Below are 19,786 nucleotides of genomic sequence, written 5' to 3'. Positions count from 1 at the left end.
AGACCCAGTGATATGGGTACAATTATTGTCTCCAGGGTACGGATGAGGAAACTGAGGCATTAGAAGCTGGGTACCCCACTGCCTCACAGCTCTCCCTTCACAAAAGCAATGGCGTGGATAAAAATCATTTACCTTCTCTCTATTATTTCATTTTTTAGAAAATATGTGGCCCTTTCTTTTCTTTAGACTGAGTGAGAGGCAGGAAGAGAGAGAGAGAGGAATATCAAGCTGTTCCTGTATGTGCCCTGACCGGGGATCAAACTGGCAACTTCTGCACTTCGGGACAACACTCTGACTAACTGAGCTGCCCAGCCAGGGCTTGGGACCTCTAACTTTTGACAATACGTTGCTGTTTCTATGAATTATCATTATGATCCCCAGAGATCTGGAAGTACAACACGAAATTCAACCTCTGGAGTCCAACACCAAAGTCATTTGGTCACACTGAGTCCCAATCCACGGCAGACACCTGGAGCCCAGCAGCTGAGCAGCAGGATGGTTCTGGGGGGTGGGGCCAGGGTTCCACGGCTCTTGCTCCACTCTTACAGAAAAAGAGCTGGTGGCCTTGGGATTTCTACCACAGCTTAAGTCAGATAGACATGGATTAACAAACTATGTTCGAAGGTCTGTAGTGGCCACCACAATGGACATTATAAATGTCTTGCACAGTCTCCACTGCCTTCAAAACAAAGATTTAGAGACAGACTTGTAAGAACTAAAGTTATTACAGGGTAACAGCTTACTGGGGAAGAGGGGAAGTTTTGGGGATACAAAGAAAAATGCATAACATAGAGGAAGAAGCAATCAGGAGGAGGCACAGCCTGGTCCTGTGTGGGTAGAACTTTCATAGGAGGAGAGGAGGACGGGCAGGCATGCTTGGTCAAGCTTACAGCTTAAGCTAAAGTGCAAATGTACATGACATCCAGTAGGCAGCAAGCTGTTAAAATAAGACAGAGCTGAGGACAAAATTCATTAAGGGCTAGATCTGTCCTCAGTGAGCACAGGATTAAATTTCAAGCCACCAAACGGAACTTGACAAAGTCCTCCTCCTCCCACATGAAACTTCTCAAACATGGAGGCCCCAGCACAAGCAACCAGCAGCTACCCCTGTGCCCAGAGAGCGAGTAAGCTGCTCATCTCTGCCATCAGCCGGGTAAACCCAGCTGGGGGCTTGGAACAGACGTCGTGGCCTTTGTGGAGGGGCCAAATCCACTTGTCATGAAGACCCCAAAGTCTGAAACTGTCCAGAACACCCTCATTCCATGGAGGGACCCACTTCTTATAAGCATGCAATCAATATTTATTGATTCAGTTTTAATTGATTTGAGGTGTCAAGTCTCAACAAGAGTGATGTCTCATAAGCAGAGAGGTCAGAATTTTTCAGCTCTGGGAAAGAGCTCTCTCCTGGGAATACCTAGCCTTATCAAATGTTATGTTATACAATAGAAAATACACACAGGATTGGAAACAGCAACTATCTCAGTTACTAAAATGGGGAAAAAAACCTCTTTTTTTATTTTGAAAGAAATGAAATCCAGTAAGAGTTTGTCTACCATAATCTAAAAGATAATTTTGAAGTTGTATTTTCTAGAAAAAAGAATGGAAACACTAGTGCTTAATACATTTAAGCCAAAATAAATAGGTATCTAGTCCCAAACATAACTAGTACTATGACTTCCTGCTTCTGTGGGTGTTTCTCATTGTAGTGTGTCAGGAACATCTCCCATACTGGGCTGCTGAGCAGGAGGAAAGCAGAGGTCAGCTTGGCCTGACGCCCCATTCGTGAGACAAATTTAATTCAGTAGACAACTGGGTGCCTCTGGAGATTTACGAGTGGAACAGAAGAATGACATGATCAGGATCCTGCCTTGGGAAACAGCACCGGATTAGAGTGAGGAGACATTGAGGATTCGCAGCCACAGTAATCCAGGCAAGAGGTTACGAGAGGTTAAACGTGGGAAGTCACCCCCCCCCCCAAATTAAACATGGTTCTCTGGGTGGTTAGAATCAAGGGCAAGTTTCCTTTTCTTTTTTTCTTACTTTTTCTTTTTTTCTCTCTTTTTTTCTTTTTTTCTTTCTTTTATTTTGTATGTGTGTGCTTCTGAATATAGGAAGTCTTCAATAATATTTACTGCTTTTTAATCATAAAAAGAGAGAGACCTTGAGAATGAAAGCAGACAGCTGTGAAAGAGGAATCTCAAGACTCCACAGGCGTTAGGGAGTGAGGAACAACAGAGGGAGGCATGTCGCCAATGATGCAAACAGGAAAGGCACACGGTTTGTCATTAGAGGAAAGAGCAGAGTCAGACGGAAATTGTAATGATTTCAGTCAGAGTCACGGTCACACCATGGGGACTGACGACAGAATGCCCAAGTGACAACGCCCGGCTGGTGTGGGAGACAGTGGTCTAGACAGACAGAGGAGCGAAGGAAAGCTTAAGGGAGGGTTGGCTGTCATTTTCACGTGGCTGGGAATTAGAACTGGAGCCTGACTGCCCTGTATGGGAGAGCACAGAGAAGCGAGGAGCGCTGAGCACAGACACCTTGGGAAGCTTAGCAGAAGGAGTTGGAGGGGATAGGAGCCAAGAACCAGAAGAATGCTGTGCTCCCAAAGCCTGGAAAAACCGGCTCTCCAGAAAGAAATGGACGGAAATAACAGTGAATGTTCTAGAGCCTACTGTGGTAGTCATCACAGGCATGACTAATTAAACTTAAATTAATTAAAATCAAGTAAAACTAAAAAATGTAGTTTCTCAGTTGCACTTGCTACATTTCAACATGGAACAGAACCCAGCTGGCAGGGCAGAAAGTCCCACGGGACAGCGCTGCTTTAGAGGCACAAGGCATGGCCTGAGGTAAGGCCAATGGCTTTGGTGATGAGGAGGTCACTGGTGACCTAAAGGATAGCACTTTCTGAGGAGTGGCACGTGCAAATGTCAGACTCTTAGAATGGTCCTGAAGAAGAGATTAAGCAAAGGAGGAGTCTGTTAGTGAAAAGTGGGGCAGAGAAGGCGCTTGTTCAGGAATAAGGGAAAGCGTAGTCATTTCGCTTTGATTTACTTTGTTCCGCTCTGTCTAAAGCATCATGGAGCCCCAACTTTCTGAGGGGAAGTCTCTAAATATGGTTTAGAAACTATAACAGTTGAAAGATTGTGTCATAATTCTTTTCCTTTTCTCACTGTCTCAAGCTGACTTTAATGTGCATGTATCACTTTTACGGCAAAATATAAATAATCCAAACACTCCCCAGCTTCTCTGCTATTTTTCCACTTTTAGTGAGTCAGGCAATGTATGTGGATCACCTGGCTGTACTATATATACTTCCATCCTCAGCTTAATTAGTGCCCTGTGAGTTCTCAGGAAGGCAGGAGAGTTCTTAGTCCCAGCCAGACAGGATTGCCCAAATAGCTTTCCAACTAGCTTATATCCAAAGAAGATAAGGCCGGTGGATGAGAATGCCCCTGGGTGCTGTTAAAAACTCTCCAGGACAATGTGTACCATCTTCTCTTCTCTCTACATTTTTTTAAAACCTATCCTTTCCATCACTTGAATCCCCCCCCCCCATAATATATTCTGAAGTCCTATAACAATATAATTTGGGCATATCTGAGAATATTTTCAAAGACAAACAATCTAGTAATCAGTAAATACATACTATCAATGTATTTTTTAAAACCCAATATCAAATAAGTATTAAATAAAATAGAATCTTTTTCTAGAGTGGGTGTAGAGTTTGGTGTGAAGGAGCACAAGGAGAGGAGGCTAAAGCACTTTCATCGATGTATATCTGATTCTTAGGGCACGGAGTCTCAGAGAAGGCCCTTTATTGACAATGGACACCATTGTTGCTCTAGGTCACTCTGCCTGTCGTAAGATTCTGTTTCCTGCTTCTCATCTGAGAAGGAAAGGTGCTTCTGGGTCTGTGGCAAACATGTGCAGTGGCCTCTCTACATCCATTTTCCCTTCCTCCTGAGTAACAGATTTCTGAATTGTTTAGAAGTAGCAGTGAGTTCAGCTAAAAGCACACACTTCCTGGCTCCCCTCACAACTAGAGGTAGGCAATGATATGTAAGCAGAAGTTAGTAAATGGGGCTTCCAGAGAGCTTTTCAAGCAGAATCAAGTCAATTGAGAAGATCTCTTTTTTGCCTTTAACTTCCCTTCTTTGTCTTGTTTAGAATTAAGACACGATCGCAGAAGCTCTGGCCACCATCTTGTGTCCTTGAGGATGAATGCTATTCACTAAGATTGAGGGAGTGAGAAGCAGAAGCTTGGATCCTTGGTGACATGATGGAACCACCATCCCTGCCCAGGACTGCCCACCTCTGGACTTCTTACAGGTTGGAGAATAAACCTCCTCGTTCAGTGATTTTCAACCTTTTTTTTCCATGGCACAAACACACACTAATTCCTAAGGTCAGTGCCCCTGAATAAATACAACCATTTTTATCTCATGACACAAATAAATTAGTTACTAAGGGAGAAGAGGTCAGGGCCTCTTTTTCTTTAGTAATTAGTTTATGAGTGCGTGAGAAACAAAGGTTGAAAAACACTGGTAAATCACTAACATTGGAGGTCTTGGTTATTTACATGCAGACATCATTTCTTAGGATGTACAGTAGTTTAGATAAAAGGTTAACTTGATAACAATGTATAATCTAAATTAATTTATAAAAATATACTACAGAAAAATGTACAAACTTAATTTATTTTTTAAAGTTCCATGTGTAGGCCCTGGCCAGTTGGCTCAGCGGTAGAGCGTTGGCCTGGCGTGCGGGGGACCCGGGTTCGATTCCCGGCCAGGGCACATAGGAGAAGCGCCCATTTGCTTCTCCACCCCCCCCCTCCTTCCTCTCTGTCTCTCTCTTCCCCTCCCGCAGCCAAGGCTCCATTGGAGCAAAGATGGCCCGGGCGCTGGGGATGGCTCCTTGGCCTCTGCCCCAGGTGCTAGAGTGGCTCTGGTCTTGGCAGAGTGCCCCCCCCCCGGGAGGGGCAGAGCATCGCCCCCTGGTGGGCAGAGCATTGCCCCTGGTGGGCGTGCCGGGTGGATCCCGGTCGGGTGCATGCGGAAGTCTGTCTGATTGTCTCTCCCCGTTTCCAAAAAATAAATAAATAAATAAAAAGAAAAAAAGAAAAAATAATAAAGTTCCATGTGTAATAGTCAAAGTAAACTAAGACTAATAAGAAATATAGCTAACATTTATTAAATACTCAAGAAGTTTACTATGTGTCTCACACACATTATCTCATTATTACTCAGCCTGATGCCATGAGGTAAGTACTATTATTATTAATTATTATTATTATCATTAGATGAAACTAAGGCACAGTCTCTCAAGCAGACTGACATGTGAGCTCAACACCTGAGAAACAAAGGGAAAAGAAAAAGAATCTAATCAGAAACACCAAGGATACTTTGTAGGTTGTATAAAAGCACCCTGTAGACTGTATAACTATGCAATGTTTCAAGAAGCAGAAAAACTAACCTCAGAAAAATAAGATTTAAGAGTTGTTCCAAAATCACCAGCAATAGTAATAGATATGTATATGTACTTAAAGTCAGAAAGTCAGAGATTAAAGTATCACCATTGTTATATAATATTATTCTGGAGGTTCTTGTCAATGCAATAAGAAAAGAAAAAGAAGATATTAACTATCAGAATGAAGAGAAAACTAGTTGTTATTTGAAAATGATATAAAAATTATTGGAGCAGGGAGTTTCATATGTGTAATTCTTGCTAAATAAATAAGCAAAACTCATAGCTTTTCTATATAACAACTACAATTACAAAATGGAGAAAAGGCCTGGCCTGTGGTGGCGCAGTGGATAAAGCGTCAACCTGGAAATGCTGAGGTCGCCGGTTCAAAACCCTGGGCTTGCCTGGTCAGGGCACATATGGGAGTTGATGCTTCCAGCTCCTCCCCCCTGTCTCTCTCTCCTCTCTCTCCTCTCTCTCTCTCTCTCCTCTCTAAAATGAATAAAATAAAAATTAAAATTTTTTTTTTTAAAAATGGAGAAAAGATGATAATAACAACCAGAAAACATAAAATATCTAAGAATAAACACAACAGGAATGTTGCAGAATTTAAATTTTAAAATGTACAAATCTTTGCTTAGAGACATAAAAACAAATTAAAATAATATACTTTACAAGTTAGATGATGCAAGATTGACAAGAATGTAGGAAAACAAACAATCTCATACATTGTTGCAAAAGTATAAATTGTTAAGCCTCTCTAGAAGACAACTTGGCAATGTCTGTCAACACTTAGATGTGTATAACCTTTGACCCAGAAATTCTACTTCTAGAAATTTATCTTACAGAATAAATATGTGTGTGTATGTCACATGCATGCACACTCAAGCCAACTCAACATAGCCTTGTTCTTACAGCAAAAAGCTGAAGCCCTAGCCGTTTGGCTCAGTGCTAGAGCATTGGCCCAGTGTGTGGAAGTCCCAGGTTCGATTCCTGGCCAAGGCACACAGGAGAAGTGCCCATCTGCTTCTTCGCCCTTCCCCCTCTCCTTTCTCTTTATCTTTCTCTTTCTCTCCCGCAGCCAAGGCTCCATTGGAGCAAAGTTGGCCCAGGCGCTGAGGATGACACCATGGCCTCTGCCTCAGGTGCTAGAATGGCCCTGGTTGCAACAGAGCGACGCCCCAGATGGTCAGAGCATCGCTCCCTAGTGGGCTTGCTGGTTGGATCCCAGTCAGGCGCATGCAGTAGTCTGTCTCTCTGCCTTCCTGCTTCTCACTTCAGAGAAATACCAAAAAAAAAAAAAAAAAAAAAGCTGGGAACAGCAAGAAAAGAGAAGGCTAACAAAGTAAAGATGGCATGTCAACATTATAAAATACTGTGTAGTCAGATTAGAAACAGTGTAACTATTTTATTTAAAATGATTTTGTAAATATATGTATTTTGTAAATAGACAAGATCTAAATATTATCATTGTACTTTGATATGGGTGACAGAATTATGGTAACTTATTTTATTTTATTTTTTCTTAAGTGAGAAGTGGGGAGGCAGAGAGACAGACTCCTGCATGCATCCTGACTGGGATCCACCCAGCAAGCCCCCTATGGGGCAATGCTTTACCCATCTAGGGCCATTGCTCCATTGCTTGGCAACCAAGCTATTTTAGCACCTGAGGCAAGGCCATGGAGCCATCCTCAGCACCCAGGACCAATTTTCTTGAACCATTCAAGTCATGGCTGCAAAAGGAAAAGAGAAAGATAGAGAAAGAGAAAAAAAAAGAAAGGAGAGGGGGAGGGGTTGAGAAACAAATGGTCACTGCTCCTGTGTGCCCTGACCGGGAATCAAACCCAGGACATCCACACGCTGAGCCAACACTCTACTGCTGAGCCAACTGGTCGGGGCCTGTAACTTATTTTCTTCCCTCTGCTTTTCTACATTTCTCATCTCAATAGACACATCAATAGATAGATAGATAGATAGATAGATAGATAGATAGATAGATAGATAGAAAACATAATATTTTCTATAATACTCGTATATTGAAATGACCACAGGTAAGTAATACAATCTTTAGCTGTGGATAAAAGGTATACCAGTACCTAATATTTGAAATTCTATGTTTGCTGTTGCCAACTTGAAAAATTCAGAATAAATGTTTTTCATTTCTCACCAGTCCCTGCCACTGTCTCCATGAACTCACTACTGTAATCAATAATGTAATTACATTCTGACCTTGGGTCAAGAAGTGAAACTGCCACTCTGCTTGCGAGGAGAGAGAAAGACCACCCCAGCTGGAAGGAGGAAAGCACTGGGTGTTTATTCTGAAAGCCTCAAATCTATCATTTTATCCAGTCCAAGGAAGCAATGGCTACTTTTGTCTCATCCACTTTTCTTGATCCCCATGAGAAGTGTGTTTTACTATTTGTGTGTAATGATCTATTGCTTAAGTAGGCCAGGATATCAGAACAGGAAACTGAGGCGTGTGTTGTAAGGTTTAGCTCCTGGAGTTTAACTCTAGCTCAACATCCAGAGCTGTAAAGAGCTGCTCAGTATAAACATGCCATTTGTGTCAGGCATACAAGTTCCCTCCGCTGCCAACATGCAGTGTCTGAACATGACAGTTACTTCGCAGAAAGCCCACCCACATTTGGGAAAAATGTTTTGTGACCTTGATAACCTTCTTAGAAATCCTCCATCACAACACCCTGGAAACTTCCCCAGACCCATTTTAAAAAATTAAATGCTTTCAATCGTTTATGTTGATGGTGCCTGAACTTATATACAGAAGTTTAAGGGGCTCTAATCTGAAGTGAAGGGGGGCGAGGAGCAGTGACTTTCAAAATGTTGAACTTCAGTTTACAGTAATGGTTATTTTATTTATTCCTCATTGTGGCCCATTACAAACATATGGGTAACATGCATAAATATATACACAGAAACACACAATCATATTCCTAAAATAAAAGTTTTATGAAACAATATTACATGTGACGCACTTCGACATGTTCTATTCTACTACATGATATGTTCTGGTCTGTTCCATTTTATTAAAGATACTGCCCAAATTTCACTAAAATTATTCCAACAATCCATTGTGGAGGCAACCTGCATTCAGAAACTCACTTGGGAGGGGTCCTTAGGACCCGGATTTATGATTACTTGGAGACAAGGCCCTTAGCATCACGGGTACATGGTATCGTTTTGCTCTAATTAAGTTCTCAGAGAAGAAAAGCTTGAGAACCTAGAAGTCTCGACTGTGTTCAGAATCACAAATTTCTAAAATCCTAGTTACAGAACTCAAATCTGTTGATGTGACTCACAGGCTTGGCTCTTTCTCCCCCACTTTCTGACACCCTAGCAGCGCGAGGGGAGAGGGGACGCAGAGTTACCATAGGAAGAACTGTTGAAGAGCTCGATGTTGAAGAAGGCGTAGTCCCCGCTGGTCATCCCATGTCTGTGTGCCGCCAGCATGATGCCCCGGATGGTGTCGCTGCTCGCACACATAATCACCACTGGGGAGGGAGGAACAAACAACACGCGTGAGACGCCCCTGCGTGGAGCACAGAGAGGACGCTGAAACCCGTGGGGGACAGCTGACAAAGAACAGGTACTTACATGGTCCTAGAGTAGCCTCACAAATTACAGATTAATTATAAAGGGGAAGAATAGTAACCTTACAGTGGAGAGATCTAGCGGATGTCACCATAACCAAGGAATGGAAGCCAATGTCACCCACCATGGGGACAGATTCCTGAGCCTCCATATGTATCACACCTAGAACCAAACTTGTCAAAATGGGTAACCTGAATCTAATCAGAAGGAAGCAGCCACAAATCCAGCTTGAGGGACGGTCTGTGGAAAAGTGGTCCGTGCTCTTTAAAATGGTCAATTTCATGAAAAACAAAGACAGAAAAGGAAAAAAAGACAGGCTGAGGAAATGTTTTAGAGTAAAAGACACTTAGAGGAACATAAAACTCAATGCAGTGTGTGATCTTGGACCTTAAAAAAATAATAATAGCCCTGGCCGGTTGGCTCAGCGGTAGAGCGTCGGCCTAGCATGCGGAGGACCCGGGTTCGATTCCCGGCCAGGGCACACAGGAGAAGCGCCCATTTGCTTCTCCACCCCTCCGCCGTGCTTTCCCTCTCTGTCTCTCTCTTCCCCTCCCGCAGCCAAGGCTCCATTGGAGCAAAGATGGCCCGGGCGCTGGGGATGGCTCTGTGGCCTCTGCCCCAGGCGCTAGAGTGGCTCTGGTCACAACATGGCGACGCCTAGGATGGGCAGAGCATCGCCCCCTGGTGGGCAGAGCATGGCCCCTGGTGGACGTGCTGGGTGGATCCCGGTCGGGCGCATGCGGGAGTCTGTCTGACTGTCTCTCCCTGTTTCCAGCTTCAGAAAAATGAAAATAATAATAATAATAATAATAAAAAAAGTTTTGCTAGGCCCTGGCCGGGTAGCTCAGTTAAGAGCGTCATCCCAAAACAACAAGGTTGCAGGTTCAATCCCCAGTCAGGGAAAATACAAGAATCAACCTATAAATGCATAAGTAGAACAACAAATTGATGTTTCTCTCTCTCTCTCTCTTTCTCTCTCAAATCAATAAATAAAAAATTATAACCTAATTTAGAAAAATCAACAAAGGGCATTATGAAAAGAACTGGAGAAATATGAATAAGGTTTGTAAATTAGATAATAGCATTGCATGTGTGTTAAAGTTCTTTCTTTTCATAATTCTACTATGGATATATAAGTGAATGTCCTTTTTCTTAGGGAAATACACTTAAGTATGAAGGAGTCAAAGAGCATGGTGGCTGTACTTACTCTCAAATAGTTCGTTAAAAGATAACAATATTTGTAAGTGATATATGTGTGTATATATTTGGAGGGGGAAGGGAAGGAGAAGAAAGGGAAGGAAAAGCGAGGGAAGAGGAGGGGAGGGGGAATAATAAAGTATAAGTTTCAGATTGTTAACAATTGGTAAAAATCTAGGTGAAGTCTATAACAAAGGTTTTTTTGTGATTTCTTACATCTTTTCCAAAAGTATACAAAAGTTTTAAGAATACTTAAAATGAAAAAAAAAAAGAATACTTCAAATGAATCACCAGATTTGCCCAATATAAAAGACAGTGAAGAGTTTCAACTGCTTTTTATACTTAATCACATAGTAAATACATTTTCCTGAGATAGCAGACTGGATGGTTTTCGGGATGCCGTGAGTGGTTCAAGCTTTCTGCTGTCTTAACTTTGAACCATTTTTCTCAAGCTTTCTCAACATATATAGGAAATAGTCAGCAAGATTCCAGGTCCCTCCCCATGTTCCCTCAGTTTTATCCACAATCGGATTTGAGAGGTGTTAAGCAACTCCAGGATATTGTTGCCTGCCTCACAAGAGCTTCGACAGGCTGGAGTGAAGTGGGGACCCGGCCATTACCTAGTTAATTTGACCATTGTTGCTGACCCTTGTCTCCAAATGGGAGCCACTGTGCTTTGCTGCATACAGAGGAGAGGAGAGCCCTGGAGAGGCCTGGGTGCCCTACCGCGTTATCACCCTGCGTGCCAGCTCTCAGAGATGTGTATGTTCTTTGTAAAAGCATGGGTGCTGAAAGACGTAAAACAAACTTCAGGCTGTGCCAAAGCTGCCTTGGCAACTGGTGCGGAGGGTTAAGGCTTGTTGATATTTCGTTTACTGCAACCTTCATTCAGAGTGTTAGATCATGACTCTGACATTCCTGACTGCAAAGGGGCTCCGTGTACAGGCTGAAAGCTCTGGAGGACTTGTTTTTAAACAATACAAAACTCATAAAGAGCTATAACTGTGGAAGTAGGTGTTATTTGGGCCCAGAAATATAGTTATGTATCTGGGATACATAATCAAATTCCAAGATGCCTCGGTAAGGAAGCTTTCGAAGAAATACCTCATTACTCATTATGATTTAGACCTTTGTTTTTAGCAATGATTGGATTCTAGTCCCTTAAATAAAAAATAAAGAGCCAAGCTGTCCCACAGAATATCCAATAAGGGGCTAAGCAGTGGACAAGTTTGAAGAGTGTAGATTCCAAGAGGGAGCATTTCCAGGAAGGTCCAGTAGACTCAGGCAAACTGTCTGCTGGGCAGCCCTCATCATTTTTTGATCAATTAATCATAGTCCAGAGTCTGTCTCTAAACCCCCAGACGCAGAACTTTGTGCTGTTGGCACACAAATAGTAGTCATTGCTTGAGGACTGAGTCCCAATAACCTAACTTAGATATTTTTAGATAATGTGGAATACAGATTACTTAAATTCAATGAGGACCAAAATGCCCATGAACATGTCTGCACGTAGGCATGCTAACTGGGGAGCGAAATTATAAGCAGTAGGATGTTAGTGAGAATGAAATCAGGATCAGGTAAATTAGTTGGATGATTCAGGCATCTAAAGGCATCAGGGCTGCTAACTCTAAGCGTCCATCTAAGAGATATATCCTGAGCCCAAGACCAAACAGGCTGGGTCCTCAGGCCAGAGCACAAGCTTCTCTAAGTCCTAGCTGGGCTCTGCCCAACACAGGCCTCTCTATCACTTCTTCTTCTATTTTTACAGTCCTGGCCCATCTCCTCTCTCTATCCTCATCACCAACAAGGCCAGTTCCTTCTTTTTTTTTTTTTTTTTTTTAATTTTTTTTTAGATTTTATTTATTCATTATAGAGAGGAGAGACAGAGAGAGAGAAGGGGGAGGAGCAGGAAGCATCAACTCCCATATGCGCCTTGACCAGGCAAGCCCAGGGTTTTGAACCGGCAACCTCAGTGTTTCCAGGTTAACGCTTTATCCACTGCACCACCACAGGTCAGGCCAGCCAGTTCCTTCTGATGGACACATTCTTTCCTTAAATGTCAGTACCTACTTGGACTGAGCAAGAGTGACCCAAGTGGCATTGTGTCTGGTCTGAGCTGACTTTGATTATTTTAGATCTCATCTATTGTGTGTTGACCATGTGGTTTAACTCTCAAAAGGAACCCTTAACTTCCAAGTTCCTGAGCAAGGTGTTTTGTTTTTTTTTTCTTTTCTTGCATAATGCACATTATGTTTTAGTTTAAGTTGGTGCAAGTACTTAAGATCCTGGCAAAACGATCAGAGTGCAGAATCCTTCTAGATTTGTAGGATAATCCCTACCCTCTTACGGTTGTTTCATTCAACCCTAATTCAACAGCAAGTATTTTTAGCAACTTGCCTTTATACAGTCCATCAGAAGATTAAAATAGTTTTCATTAAAATAGCACTCTCTTCCTACTCATGTTTCATCAGTTTACATAACTCATTAAACTACATACTTAAAATAATAAGCACAACTGGCATAAACAGATTTGGGGACAGCTCTTGGAAAGTATATGAACAAGGGTGAAAGGTCTGTAGGCTCACGACAGACAGATTAGAGAGCATCAGCTAATCCTGTAAACTGCTTACATAGATGTCAATTAAGACAGTTTCTGTTGTATTTAAGTAAATAAATACTCATGTAGTATTCAAACTGCTAAAAATTCTTAAAAGGGGTGGTGGTGTGATTCTAAATTTCTGGATAAACTTTTTGTCATTTTGTTCTATTTTCTCCACCTTGCCAAAAAACTTGCAATGTTCCATGTCACCTCCACTACCTATTTTCCCCAGTGTCATCTGCAAGAGGCATCTGTAAGAAATGGATAAACCTGCCTGATTCTGAGGGGAAGTAACAAGCAGCCTTTTTGGCAGCAGATCTAAATCCATGTTCTCCAATAGGCTTTATCAATAATAAAAACGGTATTTTCATATTGTCTATGGGACTCTTGCATCCATCTTCCATTTAACTCTAAACCTGGAAGGAAAAAGGGAACTACTACATGGAAACAAAACAAGATGTGCCGTGTGCTGCAAATTGAAAATATGAAAACAGAAATAAAAAACCCAGCTCAACAGTCACTTTGGGAATAGTCAAAAAAAATACCTAAGTAAAAGGAATTTTTTTAAAGACAGGTGGTTAATAGGAGAAAAGGGATAGGAAAAAATAGGGTATCAATCTAGGAGTTCTAGCATCCAAATAAAACAAATTCGAGAAACAAAAAACAGAGAAAATGAAAGAGGTAAAATTACCAAAGACATAATTTAGGAAAGTTTCCCAGAACTATAAGACATGACTTTCAGGATTAAAGAGGCCTCCAAGGGTGTGAGGCAGAATACTAGCATAAAAGACATCATGGTAGAATATTAAAGCATGGGAAGCAACAAAAATAGTCTAACAATTTTAAGGACACAAAATACAACAAACAATAGACAAAGAAATGGAATTAATTCTAGCTTCCTAATAGCAGTACTGAAATTTAAAAGACAAACTTTCAAATTTTTAGGGAAAATAATTTCAGACCCAGAATTCTATAATTAGATATAACATTTAGGAGAACAAAAAAAATTTTCAATTATGAAAAGTCTCAAAATGTAGCTCTAACTCATCCTTTCTGAGAAAGCTCTTGGAGGATGTGTTCTACCAAAACAAAAGTAAGAACCAAGAAAGAACACAGAGGGATCTAACCTGAGACAGAGGAGATGGAGTTGCAGGTGGATGTTGAAGAAAGAACCCAGAATTACAACTGTGAAACATTTAGAAAATAACTAAACTGGAGTAGTTCAGAAGACTTAAAATATAAAATTGGAAGATGATTTAGTTATAAGTCTATAGGAAAGTAAGCAAACAAACAAAAATAGACCTTTTTTTAACCCAGGGAAAACAAGTCAGGCAAGAAAGGAAATGTCATCATAGTAGCCTTTATGGCTCAGCTACAAAGAGCATTTAGAAGGTAATGATAACATAGACACTGAATACTACTGGGCTAACCAAAATTATAATACAGTCATATTGAAAGGATGACTGGAAGGAAAGCTTGAATGTGCTGTTAAAAGGGAGTAGAAAAGAACTAAATCAGCATCTTCCACTGGGATGGCAAGAGATAAAACTGAAAACTGGAAAAAGTCAAGAGTAACTTTTGATTTAGAGGTATGAAATCAAATACCTACAGAAACAGCTATAAGAATTTTAAAAAGTAAGAAAGGGGTAACAGGAGTCAGGAAACTCGTGCTCCTATAATGACACATAATTTTCTGACTTTTTAAACTATATAGCTCTATATGTGTAACCAAATTTCATAAAAATAAAATCTGGTTTTTAGAAAAAGGATTTCTCCTTGTCTATTTCTACACTACATAGCAACAGTTTCATTTGCAAAATGGAGACTGTACCTTTATTCTTGTCATTCACCAAGCTCGATCTACTCCAAAGGCTTTCAGAATTTCCACAGGGCAGCCTACAATGCCTTATTTTTTCTCTACTTTCTGTTAGTTATTTCACTTATCATGGATTCTCTGCTTCAAAATTCTGCTGATCAACCACTTAGTCATTTCCCTCAGCTTAATTCTAAAAATACATGACTCTGTACTGATTAAGTACTGTTATCTCTACAGTTGCTATGCAGGCCCAGATCAATGGCATATTATTAACAACTAATGGGATAAATATACAGTTCTTCATACAAAATGTTTGTGTGTACAATACTAATAGTTCTGTATCTTATCAAATATATATATAAGACAACTGTTAGCATTTTTGGCTTGAAAATATATTTTTAAACTTTTTTAAAAATAAATTTATCATTGAGTGGTATTGAGGGCAGCAGTTAGTTGGCTGTATAATTGAATCCATTTTAAATAAAGATCTTTGTCTTTAAATGATATATGCTTCAGATGTGTGCAATTAAGTGGTATTGTTTGTTGGCTAAAGACATGAGAGAAAAACTTTTTTTAATTATTGACCTCAATGATAAACCCCTAAAATGAAAGAATATAGCTTAGTTTTTCTTTCCACAGTACAGCACACAGCCAAATGGAACTTTAGTCATATCTTTATTTGAGGCATTGTCAGTTTTTACCCTTTCAAAAGATCAAATATTTTGGATCTGATTTTACAGATGAACTTAAGTCCCAAAAAATGACTAAAAATATTATCTCAAAAAGGGGAAGGACTTCCTAGTTCTATGATGATTAATATGGAATTTTCAAAGACAAAAACACAGTCAAGTCACACATTTTTACACTTGAGTGAGCACAGATAAGAACCACCAAACATCCGTTTGAAGGGGTCTGATTTTCAAGTGACCTCATCACTTCACAGGAGAGGAAATTCAGCCTCAGAGAAGGTAAATGACTTGCCCAGGCCAAGCAGTTGCTGAGTGGAGACACCAAGTCCTGAACATCTGCTTCTCACCCCAGGCTCTTTCCCCAAGATATGGCCTCACCTTCTAGTAATGGTAAGTACTGTCATATATATATATATATAAACTAATAACCATATAATAAATCCTCGTGTACTGAACACTGATGTGCCTGGCACTGTTTCAGTGCGTTCCTTGCGTTGGCTCACTTAATCCTCACAGCTCCACTAAGATGGGGATTCCCCCACTCCCCCTACTTTACCTGAGGAACCTCAGGAAGACCGGTTTAGCAGCAGCCCAAGCTCCCTCTCTTGTGAATGCCTGAACCAGGACAAATGCTCTAGAAATCAAATTCCATTGAATGCCTATGTAACCCATTAACTGTCCATGGTAAAGTAATGGTGATTAGCAAGAAGTAAAAGACCCCCAGAGAGACCTTTGTCATCAAGCAACATTTTCTCCTGAGGGTAAGGAATTTTAGGGAGTGGGAGACTTAGGGGAAGAAACTATTTTGTATTTCTGAACATCTGCCAAGTCACTGTTTGGAAATATATTTTAGAGTAGGAATGGTAACCTTTGTCACCCATAAAATATACAGGTCAGCCAAGCAAACTTTCACCACTAAATGCAAACTTAGAAGGAAGAAGAAAAAAAAAAGGCAAAGTGATTGGGAACATCAATGAGACTTTGGAATTAGTAACTAATCAGCAGCAGCAGACTGTAGTCCAAGACCTCTGAAGTCCCCAGGCCCACCAGGACAATGATGCCCTCCCTGCTCCCTGGGCTCACCACCCCCTGAGAGTCCCCGTGGCCGTGATCTGCCCTCTGGAATGACAGATCCCTTCGACCTCGAATCCCAGGTCACGTGCTCAGGGCTCCCGGCCGGTGAGACCTTCAGGGCAGTAGCAGCACAGACGCGGTGGCAGACCTCTGATCCTGCGGGTGGGGGACACACCCCCAACCCCAACTCCTAGCTCCCGGCCCTAACAAGGTCTGCAAGGGTCTGCAATAACCTGGGGATTGGGAGTAAGAAGTAGGTGTGGGCTTCTCGGCCGGACGTGGCAGCGGTTGGATACAAGTACCCTTTTTCATCAGAAAAGCCGGCGCGCCCCGCCTGCTTGGCTGTCAGGGATTCGGCGCGGACAGCCTCGAGTTCGAAAGCTCAAAATCTGCCCTCGCATCCTCACCGTCTACAACCGTCCGCGCACTCGCTCTGCGGAGTGCGTTCACTTCGGGTACGAGGTGGCCAAATTGGGAAGGGAGATGGCCCCGCGCCATTCCGCATTGTTCCTCTGCCCACTCGCACCTGATCTTTCTTGATACCCCCAGCCTCCGGCTGCGCTGTCTCCCGCAGCCAGCGCCCAGGTGGACGGCTGCACACAGTCAGGGGCTAGTCTCGCCCCTGGCTCAGCCCCTGGCCCTTCGGTCTCCCAGAGTGGGATCGCAGGGAGCTGTGCTGGGATTGAACCACTTACAATCCGAGCGCGAGCACAAACAGAGGCGGGATTCCCCCAAAACTGTGTGCACCCAAAGCTGACACCTGGAGGGAAGGAACTGCGTTTTGTGGGATCTCAGCCCGCCATTCCCGCAGTCTACTCCGCAGTAAAGTGGGCCACATTGGGGGCTTTCGCTAGTATGTATCCGCGACCACCCATTTCTCCTCTTGCTCCCTGTAACCACCGCCAACATCCTCAGCCTCAGCTCTCGGTCCAGTTCTGTGTTTAGTCAAACTCCCACAGACCCGCGGAGAAAACTTGGGGAGCACGTGGAAAAAAGGTTCCGCTCCCGCAAAGCCTCCCTCCCTGCGCTTTAGAGACCACGATGCCCAAAACGCTGGGCTGAGTGAGTGTCGCCGCGTCCAGACACAGCGAGGCATTTTTCGTGGAAACCACAGAAGCTCGTTTATAAGAGGCTGGAGGTGCCTTGGAAGGAATGAGAAGGGCGATAAATGAGCCTTTAAAAGAAAGCTGGGGTCTGTGGCTGGCTGGAGCGGCGGGGGAAGCCCGGAGACCTGAGCTAGCCATGTGGCGGCGCGCGGGCTGCAGCGTCCTCACACACTTCCGCACTGGGAGGGGGCGCGCACCAGGACAGGACTGGGCAACAAGTTCTTTCGGCCGCTTCATGCTTTCAAATCTTAATCGGAGCAGGGAACCTACCGGGAGTGCGCCCCTATTCGCTAGGCACACGCGGACAAAGGGTAGCGAGGAAGAAAAACCCAAGGCGGTTTGACAGCACCTGTCGGAGCTGCGGGCTCGGACGCCCCTCCCCCAGGGTCCACCTCGTCCCCGGGACTTTCCACATGCACCTCGAGACAGTGATGGGTAATGATTCAAGTTCGTGGCGGCCTGACAGCGCACCAGGCGAGCCCCTGTACACGCGCCCTCCCCTGGCCCTTGGTGACGCTGGGGGGTATGGGGTCCCCAGAGGAGCGGACGGTTATGTGGGGAGAGTGGCTGGGTTACAGCGGGGACCCGGGGCCCCTCCTGCTCACCTCGCTCACTGGCCTGGATGTAGCGCACGATGTCGTCCAGATCCAATTCTTTGGTCTCGTCAAAACTGTAAGCAGACGTGTGCAAACCCTCCTCCTGGAAGACCTCGTGGACCCCCTCGAGGGTGAAGTAGCAGTTCCGCTCCAACTTGTCGTCGCTGTAGATCAGGGCGGCGCGGCTCCACTGGTGGTGGCGGAACAGGGCGAGCATCATCTCGCCCATCTTGGCGTACGCGGGCGACACGCGCGTGAGGTGCGAGTATTCCGTGTCCTTGTGCTGGAAGCCGGCGGCCAGCGCCCCGGCGGACAGCATGGGCAGGTCCCAGTGCGACGCAAGCCGGGCCACCGGCGCCGCCGCGTACTCGCACACGGGCCCCAGGATGAGGTCCGGCTTGGCTCCCCGCGCCGCTGCCACGCGGTCCACTAGGCTGAAGAGCGCGCGGTTTCCACAGTCTGAGTCTTCATAGGCCACCTGGAAGCGAGTGCCGGGGGGCAGAAGACGCTGCCCCGTCCCGTTGCCCTCCACGCTGCGCAGAGCGTATTCGATGGCCGGCCGCACCCGGGCCAAGGAGAACAGGTACGAGTCGTCCTGGGGCAACAGCACCAGCACCTCGATCTTCTGCGGTGGCAGCGCTTCTCTCTCCCGGCGCCCGCTGCCCGGGCCCTCGCCCCCGCCGCCGCCGCCACCCGCGCTGCCGGCCAGCAACGCCCAGCCAAGCAAGACGCACGCGGAGAAAGTCAGCACCAGCAGGGACGGCATCGTGCCGCAGGAAAGCGCCTGCCCTCGCTGCCGACTCGCCCTCTGCCCCCCACCCACCCTTCCTCTTTCCTCCCCACTCTTCTCTCCGAGATCCCTGCGCCCCCTTGGGCGCTCTAAGAAAATAAAATACCCCCTTTGCTAACTCGCCAAAAGACAGAGAGGAAGAAGAGTCCTCCTTTGCAATTGTACTCGTTTAAAAAAAAAAAGAAGAAAGAAAGAGGAGAAAAAGTTCACCGGGTGTAAATCTGTACGCCTGTAATATATTTATACATATATACTTATTATAAATATATGTATTCGTCCTCCCTGTATATATACTATTTTGCTTAGAGGTGGCTTCTATTTGGGCGTTGCTAAGGTTGCTTTTGAAAGCGTATTTGTAAAAGAAAAAAAAGTTAGACTTGTCCAAGTGCTTGTAATTGACGGTGCATCTCCCTCGCGTTTGATCTCATTGATTCGCGCCGGTTCCTGGATCCATAACCGGCGTTTAAATAGCGTGGCAGAAGCAGAGCGTGTTACCACACAAGGCGCGCCGAGGCCGGGCTTGTATTTCCAGCGGGTGGGGGGATGGGGATGGGGAGTGGTGGGGGCTGGGCTGGGGGAGCCTCTCATTAACATTCTTACATCAGGACTCCTCCCCGCACCCCTTCCCTTCCCACCCCTCCTCTGCCCCTAACCCCCACTCTCCACCAGTCCTCGGCCTTTCCCTTAATGCCGCAGTCGCCCACGTCTGCACCCACGGGTACCCCCACCGCACCGCACCGCCTCCGGGGTCCCCGCCTCTCCCTGGCCCGGCGCGGGAGCGCTTTCTCTAGCATTGAGCTTTAGAAAAGGAAATGCTTTCAAAGTACAGAAATGC

At 44.2% G+C, this 19,786-nt stretch overlaps 1 protein-coding gene across 2 annotated transcripts in view; it reads right to left on the bottom strand.

Moving 5' to 3' along the window:
- Window positions 1-19,465, bottom strand: part of NPR3 (natriuretic peptide receptor 3) — a 73,105-nt gene extending 53,640 nt beyond the window's left edge. For both annotated transcript variants that reach the window (XM_066244265.1, XM_066244266.1), the window contains exons 1-2: window positions 18,171-19,465; window positions 8,862-8,984 (exon numbers count right to left, since the gene is read on the bottom strand). In XM_066244265.1, coding sequence (XP_066100362.1) covers window positions 8,862-8,984; window positions 18,171-18,927 — 880 coding nt within the window. In that variant the 5' untranslated portion in view covers window positions 18,928-19,465. The remainder of the gene's footprint in view (window positions 1-8,861; window positions 8,985-18,170) is intronic.
- Between the last annotated feature and the right edge of the window lie 321 nt (window positions 19,466-19,786).

Source organism: Saccopteryx bilineata, chromosome 1 (genome assembly GCF_036850765.1).
Source record: "Saccopteryx bilineata isolate mSacBil1 chromosome 1, mSacBil1_pri_phased_curated, whole genome shotgun sequence".
Taxonomy (NCBI): domain Eukaryota; kingdom Metazoa; phylum Chordata; class Mammalia; order Chiroptera; family Emballonuridae; genus Saccopteryx; species Saccopteryx bilineata.
Note: the sequence above shows the minus strand (reverse complement) of the source record. Positions and strands in the feature narration are given on the sequence as shown.